Source organism: Eptesicus fuscus, chromosome 17, assembly GCF_027574615.1.
Source record: "Eptesicus fuscus isolate TK198812 chromosome 17, DD_ASM_mEF_20220401, whole genome shotgun sequence".
NCBI lineage: Eukaryota > Metazoa > Chordata > Mammalia > Chiroptera > Vespertilionidae > Eptesicus > Eptesicus fuscus.
In genome coordinates, this window is record NC_072489.1 from 35,411,977 (window position 1) to 35,430,176 (window position 18,200).

At 35.9% G+C, this 18,200-nt stretch overlaps 1 protein-coding gene across 3 annotated transcripts in view; it reads left to right on the forward strand.

Annotated features, from left to right (window-relative positions):
- The window catches only part of KIF20B (kinesin family member 20B), a 67,412-nt gene that overhangs the window by 26,538 nt on the left and 22,674 nt on the right, over positions 1–18,200 (forward strand). For 2 of the 3 annotated variants that reach the window (XM_054728848.1, XM_054728850.1), the window contains 6 exons: positions 188–326; positions 1,660–1,888; positions 3,873–3,925; positions 5,671–5,790; positions 11,085–11,235; positions 16,777–17,995. In XM_054728848.1, the coding sequence (XP_054584823.1) occupies positions 188–326; positions 1,660–1,888; positions 3,873–3,925; positions 5,671–5,790; positions 11,085–11,235; positions 16,777–17,995 (1,911 nt within the window). The remainder of the gene's footprint in view (positions 1–187; positions 327–1,659; positions 1,889–3,872; positions 3,926–5,670; positions 5,791–11,084; positions 11,236–16,776; positions 17,996–18,200) is intronic. The other variant, XM_054728849.1, reaches the window with a different exon arrangement.

The following is an 18,200-nucleotide window of genomic DNA, read 5'->3' on the forward strand; positions in this document are numbered from 1 at the left end:
TATATTATGTGGCTTCTGAATTCTCACCTTTTCTTTAGAGTTTTGAAAAGTAGCTGATTCTGAATTATACATGAATAATTACTTAAATCTGCTTTTAATTTATAATGTCTATAATCTTAGAAATTTGAAACAAAAGCACAAAGTAGGGCTTTTTGGTTTCTCAATGGAATTCATTTGTGTTATGCAGGGAAACGCTCCTTCAGGAACGAGAGATATCAGAAGAAAATGCTGAATGTCGTTTGGCTATCTTCAAGGATTTGGTTGGTAAAACTGACACTCAAGAAGAACCAGTAAATCAAGATTGTGCCATGAAAGTTGAAACCAAAGTATGTTAACTGAAGTATTTAAGTATTGAGGATTTTGGTACCAGGATTTAGTGTACCACATCAATGATGTGAAACATTAATATACTTTAGAATTAAAAACTTCCTGTATAGCTTTTTAAAATTAAGTATTCTTTGTTAGGAATATAAGGACACATAGTTTAACTATAGCTATTGGACTTGAAAATTTGTATCTCTGTTATATTTCATTTGGTGTTGCTTATAGATAGGTAGGTTCTTTTTTGTCTGATTATGCGGTAACCCTCAGATTTGTCTTAAACTGAAAGAATTTTAAAGTTATACAGAGCCTGCCGAAACCGGTTTGGCTCAGTGGATAGAGCATCGGCCTGCGGACTCAAGGGTCCCGGGTTCGATTCCGGTCAAGGGCATGTACCTTGGTTGCGGGCACATCCCCAGTGAAGGGTGTGCAAGAGGCAGCTGATCGATGTTTCTCTCTCATCGATGTTTCTAACTCTCTATCCCTCTCTCTTCCTCTCTGTAAAAAATCAATAAAATGTATATTTAAAAAAAAAAAAAAAGTTATACAGAGCCTAATGGTTCATTTACTTACTGCTCTGATTAAAACAAAAACATTTATCTATAAAAAGGATTGCTCTTGCTAGCCAGCCAACCATTTTCTACTATTTGAAGAAAACATTTTTTTTTCTGCCATTTCCACTGAAGCTGAAATTGATTACATCCCTTTGGGTTTTTTTTGTTATTTTATTTTTTATTGATGATTTTAGAGACAAGAAGGAGGAGAGAGAAAAACATCGATCTGAGAGAGAAACATTGATCAGCCGCTTCACGCGCCTGAGCTGAAATTGAACCCACCATCTTTTGGTATACGGGACGATGTTCCAATCCAGCCACCCAGCCAGGGCTTGTTTTATTTAATTACTCAATTGGGGGCTTGTGTTCATGATGTCCAGGCTTTTGCTGTCAAAGCAGCATTATATCTCCCTGACATGGTTTGGGTCTTGGTCTAAGCTGGGAAAATGGATCTTTGTTTTCTCAGTTATCCCACAAAACCTTTTAAGACTCATTGTGTAACTGAAAGTACATCTAAACTAGATAATCGTAATTGTTCTGTAATGACTTATCACAGTTTACAACATTGTTTGAATGGGGATCTGTGTCTCATATTTCATAAGACAGAAAATGAATAATAGAACACAACTTTTTCATAATTAGAGATACTTGATATAATTTATTTAAAAAAATTCAAGTTGTTAACTCTTTTGTTATATTTTTTAAACTGTCTAAATCAGATGGTATCTCACTGTAAGAGTGAAAGCCACTGTTAACATAGGCATGTGGTTTTTGCTATTTTTAGGAAGCACATAATTACGTAGGAATTGAAGATATTATTGATTCTCTTCAAGATGATGTCACTGATATTAAGAAACAGGCTGAAATTGCTCACTTATATATTGCATCTCTTGCTGACCCCCAGGAAGCTATTGCTTGTTTAGAAATAAAGTATAATCAAGTTAAAGCTGAATTAGCTAAAACTAAAGAAGAATTAATCAAAACCCAGGAAGAGTTAAAAAAGAGAGAAAATGGTAAGTAGGTATATTTTACTCTTATAAGGATGATATAAATGCATAAAAAGACACCCGGTTAATATAAGAGATTTTTTGTTTTTAAATCCTTACCTGATGACATGTTTATTGAATTTAGAGAGAGAGACAAAAACATCAATGTGAGAGAGAAACATCGATCAGTTGCCTTCCATATGTGCCCCAACCAGGATCGAACCTGAAGCCTAGGTATTGCCTGGACCAGAAACTAAACCCACAGCCTTTTTGGTGTGCAGGATGACGTTACAACCAACCAAGCCACCCAGCGGCACAGTATAAGAGATTTAGGCAACTTGTTTACCATTGTGACCAGAAAATTATTTGATTTGGGTAACATAGTTAATATTTTAACTTTTTTATGGCTTTATAGTAATTTACTATTAAATTTATTTTTGCTTTTATTTGCTTTTAGACTAATATTAGAAAATAGACTTCTTAAAATAAAAGAACTAAGTATTAACTTCATCAGCAAATTAATAAATCTCATGGAAAGTTGTAAATTTTGTTCTTTATTCTTTATGAACTCTTCTGTATTTTAAAAAAAAAATATTTTATTGATTTTTTTACAGAGAGGAGGGGAGAGGGATAGAGAGTTAAAAACAATGAGAGAGAAACATCGATAAGCTGCCTCCTGCACACCCCCTACAGGGGATGTGCCTGCAACCAAGGTACATGCACTTGACCAGAATCAAACCTGGGACCTTTCAGTCCACAGGCCGACAATCTATCCACTGAGCCAAATCAGTTAGGGCTGTATTTTTTAAAAAAAATATATTTTATTGATTTTCCACAGAGAGGAAGGGAAAGGGAGAGAGAGCTAGAAACATCGATGAGAGAGAAACATCAATCAGCTGCCTCCTGCATACCCCTCACTGGGGATGTGCCGGCAACCAAGGCACATGCCCTTGACTGGAATCGAACCCGGGACCCTTGAGTCTGCAGGCCGACGCTCTATCCACTGAGTCACACCGGTTAGGGCAGGGCTGTATTTTGTATTTTGTGTTTTTTTTTTTTTTATTTCAGAGAAGAAGAGAGAGGGAGTGATAGAAATATCAATGATGAGAGAGAATCATTGATCGGCTGCCTCCTTCATGCCACACACTGGGAACCGAGCCTGCAACCCTGACATGTGCCCCTGACTGGAATCGAACCTGGGACCCTTCAGTCCACAGGCTGACACTCTATCCACTGAGCCAAACCAGCCAGGGCAACTCTTCTGTATTCTTAATGAACTCATACAGCAGTACATTCTACTCTTGGCTTGCAAGATTAGGATAGTTGACTCCTGTGAATGGTCTTAAGAAGTCTATTTGATGCTTCATTCTAGCTCTGATGATCATATCTGGGTTTTAAGAGCATTAGTTAGATGAAATACTCTGCCCTTTTCTCTGAAACAAGATTGGTAGAAAATAGCACATAAGCCTGGCCAGTGTGGCTCAGTTGGTTGAGCGCTGTCCCATGAACCTTGAGGTTGTGGGTTTGATTCCCGGTCAGGGCACATGCCTGGGTTTTGGGCTTGATCCCCCAGTAGGAGGTGTGCAAGAAGGTGCTGATCTGTGTTTCTCTCTCATCTATGTTTCTGTCTCCCTTTCCCTTCCTCTCTCTGAAATCAATAAAAACACCTTTTTTTAAAAAATGAAAGAATGGAAATAGCAGGTAAGTTGTGCTTCTACATTATAAAGTAGTCCAGAAAAGTACTAGCTTCTTCTTCTCTGAAGTTATGCCAGAAATTTTTTACTATTTAGCATATGTCATTCATTTTTATTCTGAGTGTTTAAAGTAGCTTTTTCAGAAACATTCCCTCTGGTGATAGAATTAATAGCTGAATGCTGTGCTTCTGGTGCTTTCAAAATCCTCTTTTCTAAATATAACACTAGTTGAAGTGTCTACTGTAGCAGCTTCTGTTTTGTGATTATTCAGTGATAATATTTTTTTAGTGTTTGTTCAATATTTTTATTTTTTACAGAATCAGAAATTAACTTAAATTCATTGGTTCAAGAGCTTGAGACATCTAATGAGGTAATACTTTAAGCTTTATTTTTGTCTTGTTAAGGAACTTGATAAGTAATTGAAGGGACATGAATTATAACAAGATACATTTATTTTAAACATAAAATAATAAATTAATTGATTGAAAAATATGTGTCTTCACCCTCATTCCCCTTTTCAGTGATGGCCACCGGGAAGTTTCTTCAGGCCTTCCAGAAAGTATTTGTGTGTGTGTGTGTGTGTGTGTGTGTGTGTGTGTGTGTATATCTCACATATACACGTATATACACCTGTTAGAAAGTTTATACAAAAGCGATTGTCATTCCGTGTCTTCCCTTAAAAGTTGTCTTGGATAGATCTATGTCTTTTTTTTTTTTAAGCTAGGTCATGGTGATGATTTAAACTGTGTGTATTTTGTCTGAAATTACTGAGTGTTTTAAATTATGGGATATGGTGCAGGTGGTGTGGCTCAGTGGTTGAGCATCGACCTATGAATCAGGAGGTCTCAGTTCAATTCCCATTCAGGGCACATGCCGGGGTTGTGGCCTCGATCCCCAGTTTGGGGCATGCAGGAGACAGCAGATCAATGATTCTTTCTAATCATTGATGTTTCTATTGCTCTCTCCCTCTCCCTTCCTCTCTGAAATTAATAAAAATCTATTTTAAAAAATTATGGGATATGGCCTGAGCAGTGTGCATCATTGGAATTCTGAAGATCTCTGGTACCTTAAGATCAGATAACCATTCCAAATGGTTGTGTATATTTTTGACATTGATAGATCTAAATATGAAATTACAAGTATACATGGAGGTGAAGTTAATTTAGAGCTCTAAAGTTACTATGTTTCCTGACCTTCTGTGGCATGAGTTTCTTATTTTAACTTATATTCATCCTATTAAAGAACTAAATATTTTAGGATATGATCAGATATAGATAACTCAAGGTCTTTGTATATAATATCTAGCATTTAAAGAAGTAACTACAATAATGTAGCAGAAGACATTGTAGCTACTGTTTAGACAACTCCTAAACTTTCATTTTTCTAGCTATAAAAATAATAGATGCTAGTTGTAAAAATTCAGGTATATTAAACTATGCAAGATGGAAAATAAACAAGGTCCCCTTTCATCTTTCTCCTAAATTACAAAAAAGAGAGAATACCAATGAGTTGGTTGGTATCTCTTTTAGACTTGTGCTTTATATATATTCATTTAAATCTCAAAAGAACTTTATGATATAAAGAGACATTAAATAACTTACCCAGGGTCCCACCACTAGAAGGTAGAGAAACTAGGATATACACCCAGAGAGTCTGATTACAGATTCCTCTTACCCAGTATGCTATATTCTTTCCTTTGTTTTTATAAACACTTTATTTTCATTTATTTATTTATTTATTTATTTATTTATTATTTATTTATTTATTTTAGAGAGGGAGAAAGGGAGAGAAAGAGAGACATCGATATGCGAGAGATATGTCAGTTGGTTGCCTCCCATACACACAGCTTGTGGGGATTGAACCCAGAACCAGGATATGTGCCCTGACTGGGAATCGAACCTATGAACGGTGCATGGAATGAACTTCCAACTAGCTGAGCCATACAGGCCAAGGCTAAACATACTATGTTTGAAATAAAAATAAGGTCATGCTGTACATAGTGTTTGGTCCTTGGTATTTTTGCTTAGTCTTTAAATTTGAAGGAATTTTAAAACTGCATTGTATTTTATCCTAAAATATATTTACTAAACATGGCTGTTTTTCTTCTTTTCAAAGAAAATAATTATTCAGAATCAAAGAATTCAAGAGTTACAAGATTTAGTTGATCAAAAAGAGGATACTATTAACAACTTTCAGAACCTAAAATTTCATGTGGAAGACACATTTAAAAGCCGTGTAAGAATTTTACTTTATTCTTCTGCATTTTAAATTACATTAAAAAGTATGTTTTGGTTGTGACTAAAATAATTTAAAATAGCTGCCAAGACCGGTTTGGCTCAGTGGATAGAGCGTCAGCCTGCGGACTCGGGGGTCCCAGGTTCGATTCTGGTCAAGGGCATGTACCTTGGTTGCGGGCACATCCCCAGTGGGGGGTGTGCAGGAGGCAGCTGATCGATGTTTCTAACTTTCTATCCTTCTCTCTTCCTCTCTGTAAAAAATCAATAAAATATATTTAAAAAAAAAATAGCTTAAATAAGCTAATTTTCCAAGAATGTTTAATTGTTTATTCTGGTGTTGAATTCAGTTTACTATTGTGAAAATCTGAGTTTGTGAGAACTTCAAAGGGGGCATTTGGCCTCTTTGAACATAAGTAGAAGAAAATGAGATGAGAAGAATTTGTAGCCATTGCAGGTTTAAGCCTCAGCTAGTTGGAAGGGGCCTCTTTGGTAAAAGGAACTTTGATATGCTTAGAAATCCAGAGAGCATAAAGATCCCCATTTCTTTTCTATAACCTATCTGTATCTATATATGGAACCATACATGAAATTTAGTAAAACAAGTTTGTTTTTTTAAATTATATGCATTTTACATAATGTTCATATACTTAATTTAGCTAGGATATTTTCTTTAAAAATTACATTGTATACTGTGGTATATAAAGCCTTTATAGGTTTTATAAATACCAATTTAGGTGGTTTTATATTCAGTTAGTGCAGTTTAGGATGATTAGTCTTTCAATTGTTTTTTTAAGCAATGGTTTTTGGTTTTCTGTTGGTTTTTATTGTAGGCTTCAAGTTATTTTATTATTATTATTTTTTTAAATATTTAGTTTTTGGTTTATTAAATACAATTATATATAACAATTATACATTTATGTTATTTAAACTATAAATATCACGAAATAATGTTTTTTCCTCAAAGTGACACACTACCCGAGTTTTTTGGCGAAGTTTGACACACCAAGCTCAAAAGGTTGCCCATCACTGGTTTAGGGGGAGGGTGCAGTGCAAGTCTGGGAAAGTCCAGGAAGTAGGCTCGATAGTTTGAAAACAAGCCTCCTTCTTCCTGTGCTCCCATGTTGCTTACTGACCCAGCAGCCTAGGGACACCAATTTCCAGGAAAGCACAAATCTGCTCCATGTCAGCCCTCAAAGGCTGCTCAATCTCTCAAGTTATTTTTTAAGTGGAAATGGTTAAATATAGGGTAGTGGCATAATAGACTGAGAAACCTAATAGCCAAACATCTCTACTTTGTTTAGAGGCCCTTTTGTATGTTTTCTCTGACCAGAAGAGGCAAGAGTGGTATCAGAAAAAGTGACTGTTGGCCCTCCTTTGTATCTTGACAATCAGACTCCAACAATACTCACCAACATTCTCTGAGTTATCTCAACTTTGGGTGGGCTTTGGATACTACAAGGGTAAATAAGCATTCTAGAAGAGTGGCTTACCCTCTGTCTAATATCTCTTGGTATTTATTAGATGTGTTCTTCTATCTGACTTTTCTATGCCTGAACTGAGAGAAACTCCCTTGTAATAAGGCATCAAGTAAGGATGAAAATTATAAAGTGATTTATTTCAGTAAAGAAACACTTATTGAGTATCTACTGTGCCAAGTACTATGCTAGATTCTGGAAATTACATAGATTAATAAAATCTAGTTGCCTTAACAACTCCCCGATTAGAGGGAAACCACGTAAACACAATAATGGAATGTGCATTGATAGAATGTCTACTGAGAATTAGGTTGGTGTTTAGGGAATACTTCCTGGAGATGAAAATGATTAGTTTGAGCTTTAAAGAATGATTAAAATTTTTAGCTGATTTAAAATAGACGGAGGGTGCAGTTTGTAGCCACAAGACAAGGAGAATATATTGACCTTCAGTTATAAGAATCAAAATGCACAATGTCTTGGAAATGAGAAGCCTGTCAGTCAGGAAAGTATAAGCAATTTGTTGTTCAGGAAGGTTTGAAGCAGGGTCAGGTGAGAAATGAGGCGAGGTATCAGTAGAGTGGGGTAAGATGGTGGAAAGCCTATAATAGTGCATTTTTGGGTTTTATTCTATAGGCAGTGAGGAATCACTGATTTTAAGGAGAGGAGTAACAAAGTTGATTTTTTTGAGTATATGTTTTTGGAAACTTGGAGAATGTGATTGAGATGGAGACAAAGAATATTATGAAGAACAACCTCCATACTTTAGACTGGAGACAGAGACACCAGTTAGAAGCCTCTTGAAAGAGTTCCTGTGATAGTTCATGAAGAATTTGATTTAGGGTGGGAGGTTAGTGGAGGTAGAGATTAAGAAGAAAAAATTGATCTGTGAAATAAGAGTGGGGTAAATATTTTGGAACTTGGGGCTTGTTTTCCAGAAGTGAATTGCTGGGCCTCCAGGCTCTCAGCACTTTAATTTGGTTATTTACTGCATGCTTTTGCTCTAATCGCTTGATTTGAATTTTAAGTCTATTGTTTGGTTTGGTGAAGGAAAATAAGAAAAAGAAAAGCCAGAAACATCATTTTGGTGACTACAACTTCAAAGAAAATTGTTGGAAATTTATCAAGGAATAACGTTTATTTCTGTAGGTTGTTTGCATACCACAGTTAGTAATGTTTAAGTAACAGTAAAAAAGCAATATAAAATAAGCAGAATTCCTAATTTAGTAGTTCTTGCCTATAAATAAACTTTTTAGATAGGCTCTAGATCCTGTTATCAATTAACTTATAACGGTGCTAAATTGCTCACATAAATACATAAATAAACAAGTGTGAAGTAACCTGGCTGTGTGCTCATTAACTGTTGATCTAGGGTCACTGTTCTAAAGCTGGTCTTGAAAGTGACTCTAATGATGGAAAATGTTTATTTTGAATGGTGGTTTTTATTGTTCTTCCAACCAAACATACTCTAGATATTGCAACCAAGCATACTCTAGATATTGCAAGAGGACACTCCTTTAAATCACAGCTGTGGAGGATAGATTTTTTTTGGCAGGTGGCGGGTGGGAGTGACGATTATATAGTTTGAAGGGGAAAAAGAAATCAGGCCATTGTGATAGGTCTCAGAGTGGGGGAAGGAGACAACTGACACTGTCATGTAGTCAAAACTCTCTAGCTCTGTCAGAGCTGTGATCATCTATCCCAGGGTTTTGTCATTTGTCAGTGATGCCAAGATGCTAATTGTGAGAAAGTATGGAGATTGTTCTTCATAATATTCTTTGTTTAAGGATATCTCAAAAAATGTTGCTTTTATTTTTTTCAACAATCCATCACTTTATGACTTAAAAGTCATTTTATTTATATCTCTTAAGAATAGAGTGTTTGCTAATTTATTTATTTATTTTAAAAATATATTTTTAGCCCTGGCCGGTTTGGCTCAATGGATAGAGCATCAGCCTGTGAACTGAAAGGTCTCAGGTTCAATTCCGGTCGAGGGCACATGCCCGGGTTGTGGGCTCGGTCCCCAGTGGGGGACTTGCAGGAGGCAGCCAGTCCATGATTCTCTCTCATCATGGATGTTTCTGTCTCTCTCTCCCTCTTCCTTCCTCTCTGAAAAAATAAAAATATATTTTTATTTCAGAGAGGAAGTGATCAATAATGAGAGAGAATTGATTGGCTGCCTCTTACACGCCTCCTATTAGGGATCTAAGCCGCAACCCAGGCATGTGCCCTTGCCTGGAACCGAACCCAGCACCCTTCAGTGCGCAGGATGACACTGTCCACTGAGTCATACCCCTAGGGCTATTTGCTGATTTCATAATATAAACTAGGGGCCCAATGCACGAATTTGTGCACCTTGAAAGGAACTGTGGGTGGTGAGTCTGTGATAGGCACAGGGGTGGGTCTCGGCCCATCTTCCACGCCCCTGCCTGGCCCCTCCCACTGTGAGGCCCCCCACCCCCGGCCTCTGTTGCTCTCGCTGCTGCTCCCACACGCTGATGGCACCAGCCCCGCTCACACCCGCTGATGGCTCAGAGTGAGCGGGTGCGAGTGGGGCCTGCACCATCAGTGGGTGGGAGCCGCAGCTGTGCTCTGATCGCTGCTCAGGAGCAGGGGGAGGTGGAGAAACCCTCAGGGGTGATCAGGGCCAGCAGCTGCTGCTCACACCCGCTAATGGCGCCGAGTGATCAGGATCAATGCCAGGCACTGGCAGCAGGTGCGAGGACTGGCTCCGGCGCTGGCAGCCGGTGTGAGCGCCCGGCAGGACTGCAGCTCATGGTAGCAAAGAATTTTCAATAACCACCAGAGGCTCGCCCCAATGACAGTGAGCCTTGGTCTGGCGCCCCTGCTCACTTGCTCCACCATCCTGCTGCTACCAACGCCCACCATGTTCTGTGCATGCCCCCTGGTGGCCAGCACACATTGTAGTGACCAGTTGTTTGGTTGTTCTGGTTGTTCCTTCGTTCGGTCTATTTGCATATTAGCCTTCTATTATATAGGATGGCATTTTCCCCCATAGAGTTTTTTTCAAAAACTGTACATTAAAAAAAAAAAATTCTTGCCTTTACCATACCTTTGATTACTATAGACTTGCACTTAACTGCTGAGTTTTACCCTTCTTTCTGGATAACCTGTATGGTACCTCCTTTCTGCTAGCCTTTTAGGGAGGCATGGTATCTACCTTAAAAAAATAAAAATCTCAAAGATTTTTATCATGTAGATAAACTAAGAACCCAAATTTAAAGTCTGTATATCTTTTGACTATACAAGGCTAGAGAGTAAGGTCAAAACTTTTTCTGGGAGTTCTAAAAGTGTGAGACAATACTGCTTATCTTTGAGAGGCTTTGGCTACAAAACATAATTATTGTTGAATTTTTAGAATGGGACCTCAAGATTTTAAGTAAAAGTATAAAGAAACAATTTTATCTTAGTGTTTTTGTATTTTTCTTTTCAAACCATATTTAAAATGTGACTAAGGGGTAGGTGTTTTAGGGTTCTATAGTTATCCCGAAACAAGTCTATAATGCAACTGATCACCTTAGACAATCTAAAGATGAATTAGTGTTTACATATCAGGTGAAACTACATGCTTAACTGATTTTAAGACAAGTTTTCTTGTCCTTAGTATACACATTATTTAATATTACATTTTTTCAGAGTCCTCAGTTATTTTAGGGTGAGATTTAAGAAATAACTTAGAAAAATGTTTCAACAAATTTGAAAATAAAACTTTTATGATGCACTATGAAACAGTTTATATAGTTTTTACATTTATGGTATCTTTCTATATGTGAACTGATCTGAATTTATTTTATTTTAGGACAAGGCTGGTACATCTGTAATAATAAACAATAAATTGGCTTATAATGAACCAGTTGAAATGCCTAAGGACAACAAAAGTAAAACTTATTCAGGAAGAAAAAGATTAAACGAAAATGAGTTTCAGCAAGATGAGCCACCAGCTAAGAAAGGTACTGCTTCATTTGCCAACAAGAGGCCTTTAAGAAAGCTAATTCCTAAACCAGTAAGCAGAACAGATGCAAATGGAGGAAATTTATTTGTCTAGGGAAAAAAACCCTGAAGAAATCTAAAAGTCGCTAATATTTATGCTAACATGTTTTGAACCGTCTAGAGGATGGGTGTATTTAAAGCTGTCTTTTATTATAATAAATTTATTTTTACATATTGTGCTTTTATCACTTTTGCATGCCTGTAATTCTTTTACTTCTCTGCTTATAATAGTTAAAACATACCACTTTCATTTTCATAATGATTGTACCTTTTTTTCACCAAAATCTTTCCACATTGCTTTCTACCTTTTATTTTTTTTATTCGTTTGGAGAAAAGGAAATCTTACAGGAAGACTTTGAACTAAATATTACTAAAGACAAATGTGCTCGAGAATGAATTCTGTTACTGTAGAATTAATTAAAAAAAAAAAGTGGGTACATGCTTACTCTCTATCTCCCTGTATATGTGGAAGAACATGCCAGCATTTACATTCTTTCTAAAATGTTCATTATTTCTTTTGGAAAACTTTTGTAGTATGATACAGGGAGGTAGGGCTTTCTCAGAGAAAGTGCATTCGCTTTAGAAACCTGGCTACCTGCTTCACTTTGAGAAAAAATGGGTGAGTTAAGTCTTACTCTGGACATTAGTTAAATAAAATATATAGTACTTGCCTCCTGAGGTTGTCATGATGAAAACAAATGGGTAACATACCAACATACTAAACACCTCACAGAACCTCAGTAAAATGAATGTTTTCAAAAGTAGGCGCCTTAAGGATAATACAGCATTAGGTAAATGCTTTGTAGGATATATCATGCTTGTGTGAGCTAATAGATTGAGACAAATATGCCTTCTGTCATCCATTGAAGGAGGTGTGCTTTGCTACTGGGAGGATAACCTTGCTGTGCTTTCTATTGCACTATTCTCTTTCATTCTCCTTGGTCAGTGTCTTAGACTAGTTGAGAATGTAGATAACTAGGAATGGGCCAGGAGCCAGTGTTATACACAGATGACCAATCCTAAAGATAACCCATTCATGAAGAAGATTAAGAACTATAGCTAAATAATTTGGATGTGAGTAGATCTGAGTAAGTTTAGGTAACATAACGAATTTTTATTCTTAAAATCACAACCACTTTGGCTATTTCTCCATTATGTTATTAAAAAGTATAATGCTTACATAAGGGATCACATAAAAACTACAGATATAACCACCCTCTTTCTTTTCTACCTGATACTAAAAGATATCCAGAACAAAATATGTGACTCTTATAACTACTAGCATAGAAGGAGATTTATAGTTTCATGGGAAGCATGTTTTCTGTTCTTAACAGGGAATGCAGAGAAGATTTGACTTTGGGTGATGGGCACACGGTGCAATATACAGATCTTGTAACATAGAAACCCACACCTGAAACTTATATGTTCATGTTGACCAATGTCATCCCAATCAATTTAATAAAGTATTTTTTTTAAAGTTTATTCGATTTTATTTATTTTTAAAAGATATATTTTATTGATTTTTTTACAGAGAGGAAGGGAGAAGGAGAGGGATACAGAGCTAGAAACATTGATCAGCTGCCTCCTGCACACTCCCCACTGGGGATGTGCCCTCAACCAAGGTACATGCCCTTGACCAGATTCGAACCTGGGACCCTTCAGTCCACAGGCTGATGCTCTATCCACTGAGCCAAACTAGTAGGGCATAAAGTATTTTTTTAAAAAAGGGAATACAAAGCCTTTTCTCTATGAAAGTGAATTTACTTTTTGAGAGCACTGTAGCCATACTTTGGGGAAGCTGGTAACCAAGCAGGCAAAGAAATAATTTTCAGGTAGTGATAAAGGAGACAAACCAGAGATATGATACAGTTTATTTGGGATTTTTCATTCAAAAGTAACTTTTTACAACAAAAAGAAGTAAACCGTATGAATATAGGTTGCATGTAGTGTAAATATTGAATTAAAGCGTTAACTGTATTCCTTTCTTTTTGTTTACTTTTAAAAAGTAAACTGTAGATACTGTAGAGGTTTTCCTATCTTTATTGCTGGATTGATTTTAATTTCTACCTCACAAGGCTGTCCTGAGTATGTTCTATAAATCTTTTGACATACTAGTAAAACTTTTTAAAATTTTTGAAAAAATAGTACAAATATCTAAAAAAATATCAGATAAAAATATTTGGTTTGATTTACCTTATATTTTATATTATATTTTGGTTCTTTTTTAATTAAAATTTTTTTCCCATTTCAGTTGACATATAATTATTATATTAGTTTCAGGTGTACGACATAGTGGTTGGACATGTATATAACTTAGGAAGTGATCACACCATGTATGCAGGTTCTTGAAATATAGTGAAATTAAAGGAACAATATTACTTGATAACAGGAGCTTTCTGTATTCACTTCAGGGTAAAGGGACTACATGTATATAGTATGTATGACTCAAATATCTTCCCTCAGGATAGTCAGGATCTATTTGTGATTTCTGTTTGTTTTCATTTTTAAGTTGCTTAGATCCCATCTCCATTCCTATTAAGAGTGGACATTTTTATATCTTGTCTTTTTAAAGGGTAAGGGGATTTTTTTAAACATGTCTATTATGAGAAACAAAAAATCCAGGACTCTTTAACATCCTCACTTGGTTTTCTCAATTAGTTATTTCCATTGATGAACTCATAGGTGTGAAAATATTATCAAGTAGAGAATTAGGGTGCGTGGAAAGTAGAACAGGAGTAAACCAGTGGAGAAGACCAGGTTATTTCACTTTGGGATGACTTGCCACAACTTTATAAGATGCTGGGAGATAATCTAATGAAAAATAATACATTGGTTCAAGATTATTATTAAAAATCTGTTAGATTTAGTGAGCAGCTTTGTTGTAAAAGTAAGTAAGGGCAAATCATGAAGATTCCAGATTAGCTGGGATTCTTAGAATAAACCGAGAAGGAAGTGAGGCTGTACAACAGGGGTAATGCCATGTTTCTGCTGTTCTCTCTGAGGCAGGAGACAGCCATGTAAATTATCAATAATAAAATTTTGTCCAATGAACTTTTAAAATCAGCCTGTATTTAAGAAAAGAGATCTTGGGATCCCATAAATGGGATCACACAATTACAGCTGCCCAAAAGCATTTAGACAGTGGGTGAAGGAAAAGAATATGGGTTGTATTTGTAAAGTAAAAACATCAGCCAGGGCTAAAATATACTTTTTTAGTTCATTGCACTGAAAGTAATAGGCTTTTTAATGAGTAGGATTTCAAGCCAAGACCCCCTCCTCCCCTTAAAACTGTCTTGCTTTTGTGGAATAGTATTGCTTGTATTTCATATTATATCTGGGATCTTTAAGCCTGAGGAATATGAATCTTACATGCTTAGTGAGGACACCAAATAAAAATAGGTGAAATCAACAGTGAATAAAGGTCAAAAGGACATATGTAGTTGATTATATCAGAGTAATGTTGTGTAGAAAGTTAATGTACAAACATCAAACCATGAAGTGTAATAGAAAAGGAAAAAATAAAATCGGAACCCCAGAGTCAGATTCTTACGTGTTTTGATTTCCTAGGATTTGAGATAATCCCCAGACCCTGATTATAGTAATGGAAGTTGTATGAAAACATATAAAGATAAATTTGTGGCCCTGGCTGGGTGGATCAGTTGGTGGAGCAATGTCTCATACACCAAAAAGTTGCAGGTCTGATTACCTGTGAGGGCACATGCCTAGGTTGCAGGTTTGATCCTCAGTTGGGGCACGTATGGGAGGTAACCTTTCGATATTTTTATTTCACATCAATGTTTCTCTCTTTCTCACTCTATGGGAGGTAACCTTTCGATATTTTTATTTCACATCAATGTTTCTCTCTCTCTCTCTCTCTCTCTCACTTCCTTCCTCCCTTCCTTCCTTCTACAAATCAATGAAAATGGCCTCAGGGGGAAATAAGAAAAAAAATGGCTTTGGGTGAGGATTAGAATAAATGAAGGAATAAATAAATATATATTGGATATATACATATATAAATTTGTGTATCTAGAGGACTGAGAATTATGTTTCAAGATTTAATCCTACAATCTGAGAAAAACTTGAACATAATTTTTACTTGACAGTTGTACGAATGAGATGAGTTAACTTGTCAAAATGAACGTTAAAAAGTAACTTTTAGCTAATAGTGTATGTATGCTGGGCATAGCTTATACCAGGTATGATTATTAAAGTTCTTGTATTTAACATTTACAAAATGCTTTAACATACATTATATATTAACCAGTTGGGCCTCTCTTACTACTCCTTTGTAGAGTAAGTAGGGCAGGTAAAAATATCCCAGAAATGTAGATATTGAGCCTGGAAAATGAAAACTTTTATTCAGCTTTAATTAGCTGAACTCGATTAATTTTTCAGGCTTTAATAATAGCTAACTGCGTCCCAAGCACAGTGTTCTAAGCTGATTTGTTACCTTGATCTTCACAATAACTCAAATACGTGGTAGTGGTAGTAGTATTTCCACTTGAGGAAGCAGTCAGTTTATCAGTTTATTCATATAGCTAATGAAGGGTAAAGCTACATTAGAATTCTCAGAATTTCAACCATCTTTTTCCTAATTTTAGCCATGAAAATTTAAGTATTCAGTTTTCAAATCACTAATTTAGTAGCTCTCTCATATAATTATACTTTAAAACTGTACTTTATCTCCTTCCCTCTGTCCCATGTTATAATGATAAAACAGATTTGTGGTGGGCCCTATCTGGTTTGGCTCAGTGGATAGAGCATGGGCTGCAGACTTGAGGGTCCAGGTTCGATTCCAGTCAAGGCACATGCCCAGTTGTGGGTTTGGTTCCCAGTAGGGGGTGTGCAGGAGGCAGCCAATCAGTGATTCTTATCACTGATGTTTCTATCTCTCTCTCCCTCTCCTTTCCTCTCTGAAATCAATAAAAATATATTTAAAAAAAAAAGATTTGTGGTGGGAAATTTAAATAATACTGAGAGTTATAAAAAGGAAGTATAAGCCCTGACTGGTTTGGCTCAGTAGATAGAGCGTCGGCCTGGGGACTGAAAGGTCCCAGGTTCGATTCCGGTCAAGGGCATGTACCTTGGTTGCGGGCACATCCCCAGTGGGAGGTGTGCAGGAGGAGGCAGCTGATTAGTATTTCTCTCTCATTGATGTTTCTAACTCTCTATCCCTTTCCCTTCCTCTCTGTAAAAAATCAATAAAAAAATAAATATATATATACATATATGGAGTATAAATGGTAATCCTCAGGTAGCTATCGTCATTTGGTATTACTTCCTTTGCTAACTATTTCCATAAACTTACAGAACTGTAGTTTTTACATAAATGAGCTTATGCCATGTATGTTTTGCAACCTGTTTTTGTTTTTTCACTCAGTAGCTTATTTGTGTTTTTCATTAAAAGTTTGCTTTCATTTTTCCTATGTTTGAATATTGGCTTATCTGTTTACTGTTTAAGGTTTGCCAGATTAATTGCAATTTTCCTATTTTTAAAGGACCTATGCACATTAGTCCGACTGTCACTGAAGACCAAAAGAAAAGTGAAGAAATGCAAGACAGCATTTCAGAAGATGAGGAAAATATTAGAGTTGTACAAGAAAATAATGATAACGAAGCGCTGAAAGCAAGATTATTCATTGTTGAGAATGAACTTAGAAATGAAAAGGAAGAAAAAGCAGAATTAAGTAAACAGATTGTTGGTTTGCAGCAGGAACTTTCTTTTTCTAAGAAGAAGAGCTTTTCTTTAAGTATAGATGTCCAACAAATTAAGTCAACTTATGACAATGCAATTTCTGAATTACAAGTGCAGAGAGATATAAATCAAGAACAGGAGGAAAAGATCATGAAGTTGTCAGAAGAGATAGAAGTCGCTAGAAGAACCATTACTCATAATGTTTCACAAATAAAATTAATGCAAGCAAAAATAGATGAACTACGAACCCTTGATTCATTTTCTCAGATCTCAAACATAGATTTACTCAATCTCCAGGATCTCTCACGTAGTTCTCAGGAGGATGATTTGCCAAATACAAAGTTACACCCTTTGGATAATGATTATTTGATAAGTAAGCAGGTTAAACCTAAAAGGGAAAGTTCTTTTCACTCTAGTATTGATGCCATTTGGGAAGAATGTAAGGAGATTGTAAAGGCCTCCTCCAAAAAAAGTCATCAGATCCAGGAACTGGAACAACAAATTGAAAAATTACAAGCAGAAGTAAAATGCTATGAGGATGAAAACAAGAGACTAAAAACAGAAAATAAAAATCAAGATGACATACTAAAAGGAAAAGGAAGTCTTATACAGCAGCTGAAGGAAGAATTGCAAGAAAAAAATGTTAGTCTCAATGTTCAAGTACAGCAAGTAGTTGAGGGAAAGAGAACACTTTCAGAACTCACACAAGAGGTTGCCTGCTATAAAGTGAAAATAAATGAACTTGAAGCCATGTTAGGAACTCAGAAAGTTGAATGTAGTCATGCAACCAAGTTAGAACAAGAAATTTTGGAAAAGGCATCTATCATCTTGGAGCTAGAAAAAAATCTAAAGGAATTTCAAGCAAATCATCAGGATTGTATCAAAAACATCAAAGATTTAAATGAAAGGGAAGTCAAGTTGAAAGAAGAAATCACACAGTTAACAAGTAATTGGCAAGATGCAAAGCATTCTCTTCAATTAAAGGAAGAAGAAAAAGAAGCCAACTGTCAAGAGAGAGAAAAGTAAGCTAAATGTTATTCAAATATTTATAATATGCAAAGCATTCATTTTATTGATTTTGTTATGTAGCTTTTAAGTAATTTAGGTGGGCATAACTTAATCTGGTGCAGTATAGCATTTGAGATGAGTGAAGACTTGGACTTCGTTTATATAAATCCTTGGAGTCAAGTTATGTGTAAAGATCTTTTTTATAAAATCTGAAATTTT